The sequence below is a fragment of the Morone saxatilis genome, unplaced genomic scaffold (assembly GCF_004916995.1).
Source record: "Morone saxatilis isolate NCDOM2014 unplaced genomic scaffold, NCSU_SB_2.0 Contig17, whole genome shotgun sequence".
NCBI classification, from domain to species: Eukaryota; Metazoa; Chordata; class Actinopteri; family Moronidae; genus Morone; species Morone saxatilis.
The window spans coordinates 26,491,894-26,494,808 of NW_023339729.1; the positions used below are offsets into that span (position 1 = coordinate 26,491,894).

The following is a 2,915-nucleotide window of genomic DNA, read 5'->3' on the forward strand; positions in this document are numbered from 1 at the left end:
TATTATACAGTATATAATACATACTGTAATATACAGAGTATGACACAGAGTATGATTCACTGGCTAACATCACATCCTAAATAGAAGACTACTGTCAGTGTCTTTTAACCCAGCAGTAGTTCATTAACAGTCTTTGTGATGTCCATACTGAAGGCGGTCTGCAGACTGATCGTCGTGGAAACACAGTGATGGTGACCGCAGACTGGTGTAAACTGTGTGACTGTTCCTTTAAGAGCCTCCTGCAGCAGCAGCAGCTCACTAATCAGTTTACAACATAAACCCCTGAGGTATGTTAGCACACTGTTTCACAACAACTACACCAACTGCCCCCATCTACCTTCAACTGCCCCCATCTACCTTCAACTGCCCCCAAATACCTTCAACTGCCCCCAAATACCTTCAACTGCCCTCATCTACCTTCACCTGCCCTATCTACCTTCAAATACCCCCAAATACCTTCAACAGTCTCCAACTATCTCCCGCAGTCTCCAAATACCTCTAACAGTCTCCAACTATCTCCAACTGTCTCCAACAGTCTCTAACGGTCTCCAACTATCTCCAGCAGTCTCCAACTATCTCCAACAGTCTCCAACAGTCGCTAACAGTCTCCAGCTGTCTCCAACTATCTCCAGCAGTCTCCAGCTGTCTCCAACTATCTCCAGCAGTCGCCAACTGTCTCCAAATACCTCCAACAGTCTCCAACTGTCTCCAACTATCTCCAGCTGTCTCCAACTATCTCCAGCAGTCGCCAACTGTCTCCAAATACCTCCAACAGTCTCCAACTATCTCCATCAGTCTCCAACTGTCTCCAGCAGTCTCCAACAGTCTCCAACTATGTCCAACAGTCGCTAACAGTCTCCAACTATCTCCAGCAGTCTCCAACAGTCTCCAAATACCTCCAACAGTCTCCAACTATCTCCAGCAGTCTCCAACTGTGTCCAGCAGTCTCCAGCAGTCTCCAACTGTCTCTAACTGTCTCCAACAGTCTCCAACAGTCTCCAACAGTCTCCAACTATGTCCAACAGTCGCTAACAGTCTCCAACTATCTCCAACAGTCTCCAAATACCTCCAACAGTCTCCAACTATCTCCAGCAGTCTCCAACAATCTCCAGCAGTCTCCAACATTCTCCAACAGTGTCCAACTATCTCCAGCCGTCTCCAACTATCTCCAGCAGTCTCCAACTGTTTCCAGCAGTCTCCAACTATCTCCAACAGTCTCCATCTGTCTCCAGCAGTCTCCAACAGTTTCCAACAGTCTACAAAGGTCTCCAAATACCTCCAACAGTCTCCAACTATCTCCAGCAGTCTCCATTATCTTTTATCTACCTCCATTATCTTCTATCTACCTCCATCATATCCATTATCTTCTATCCTATCCATGATCTTGTATCCTATCCATTGTCTTCTGTCTACCCACCTCGGCCTCCCGTCTGCAGCTCAAACACCAACCTGCTGCTTAAATACAAAGAAAGAAGAAAGTGAAGTCACCTACGTCCTCATATCCACCTGCCAATCATCTAACCGTCCGTCCTCTTCTTCAGGTAATCAGATCGTTCAAAAGTTAAACTTTATTAAACAAACAGCAGCAGTAGTTTTCCTCTCTGTGTTCTTTTCTTTCTAACACACAGAGAACAATAAGCAGCAGAGCAGCACCGCCCCGATACTGACGCCACTTCCCTCTAACAACACCACTCTGACCCCCCCCACACCCTCTACGACCTCCGACCCCTCCTCCCCTTGTACTGGTCTATTTCTGTCAGAGGGAAACAGGGAGGATGGGAGGAGTCCTGCACACTGGACTCCTGTGTGTACTCAGAGTGTGTTTGTGAGAGTGTGTGGTTAGATCTACAAAATTCATGTTCCATAATATTCTTTATTTAATATTGTTTACTTTCTTAGAAAAACTAATTTAACCAGAACTTTATAGTTTCTGTAAATCTATTTGTTCTTTATTTTTTCTCATGAGGACGTCATAAAGAACACACACAACCTATTCTGTGAGCCCTAGAACCCACGGGTTCCTTGAGGAAACTGTAAGCCTAGCTTAGCACAAAGATGGAAGCGAATGGAAATGGTTTAGGGCTAGCTTAGCACAAAGACTGGAAGCGAATGGTGGTTAGCCTAGCTTAGCACAAAGACTGGATGCGAATGGTGATCAGCCTAGTTGCTGTCTCGTGTTTTTTATTTTTATTTTTTCAGAAAAGTTGGGGTAAAGGGACAAGCGTGTGTACAGGCGTGTGTAGGTGTGTGTATAGGCATGTGTACAGGTGAGGTACCTGAGCCTCCTCTTGGCGAGGCTCCTGGAGCAGATCCTCTCGATGCTGCTCTGCAGGTTGAGCAGAGCAGTGATGGCCTGTTTCAGGCACTCTTTATCCTCCTCGTCCTCACTCTTCTCCTCCAGTTGCTATGGAAACAGACTGTAGATCAATACAACATCATCTGCTGGGACACCTGTAGACCAGGACTCACAGTAGAATCTGTTACTCCAGAGTCCAGGATCAGAGCCAGATCAGTATAAACCCCTCAGCCCTGCAGTAATCCACAGAACATGACTGGAGGGATTTCAGGATTTAACCTCCAAAGTCCCACACAGGACCTGGTCTACAGGATACTGGTCTCACTGGGAACCATCAGCTGACACCGGTCTTATACCAGGACACATCAGGGTCTAAAGAAACTGATCTCTGTCAATCAACCTGAGACTAAAAACATCGTCCAATCAGCTGGCCAGAATCCTGCTGGTGGGTGGGACTACACCAGGACCTTTTGATCACTGGTCCAGGTCTACAATTGACCAGTGTACCACAGGTGTGATATAGGTGTAGTACCAGTGTAGTAAAGGTATAGTACCGGTGTAGTACTGGTGTAGTACTGGTGTAGTACCGGTATAGTACCGGTATAGTACCAGTATAGTA

General features: G+C 46.3%; 1 protein-coding gene across 2 annotated transcripts in view; it reads right to left on the reverse strand.

Moving 5' to 3' along the window:
• LOC118327362 (son of sevenless homolog 1-like) overlaps positions 1 to 2,430 on the reverse strand; it is a 4,661-nt gene extending 2,231 nt beyond the window's left edge. The window contains exon 1 of one of the 2 annotated variants that reach the window (XM_035660688.1): positions 2,277 to 2,430. Coding sequence is in view for 1 of the 2 variants with exons in the window: in XM_035660687.1 (XP_035516580.1) it covers positions 1,493 to 1,500 (8 nt within the window). In the remaining variant the exon portion in view is untranslated. Of the gene's footprint in view, positions 1 to 1,492; positions 1,684 to 2,276 lie in introns of those variants that run through there. The other variant, XM_035660687.1, reaches the window with a different exon arrangement.
• Between the last annotated feature and the right edge of the window lie 485 nt (positions 2,431 to 2,915).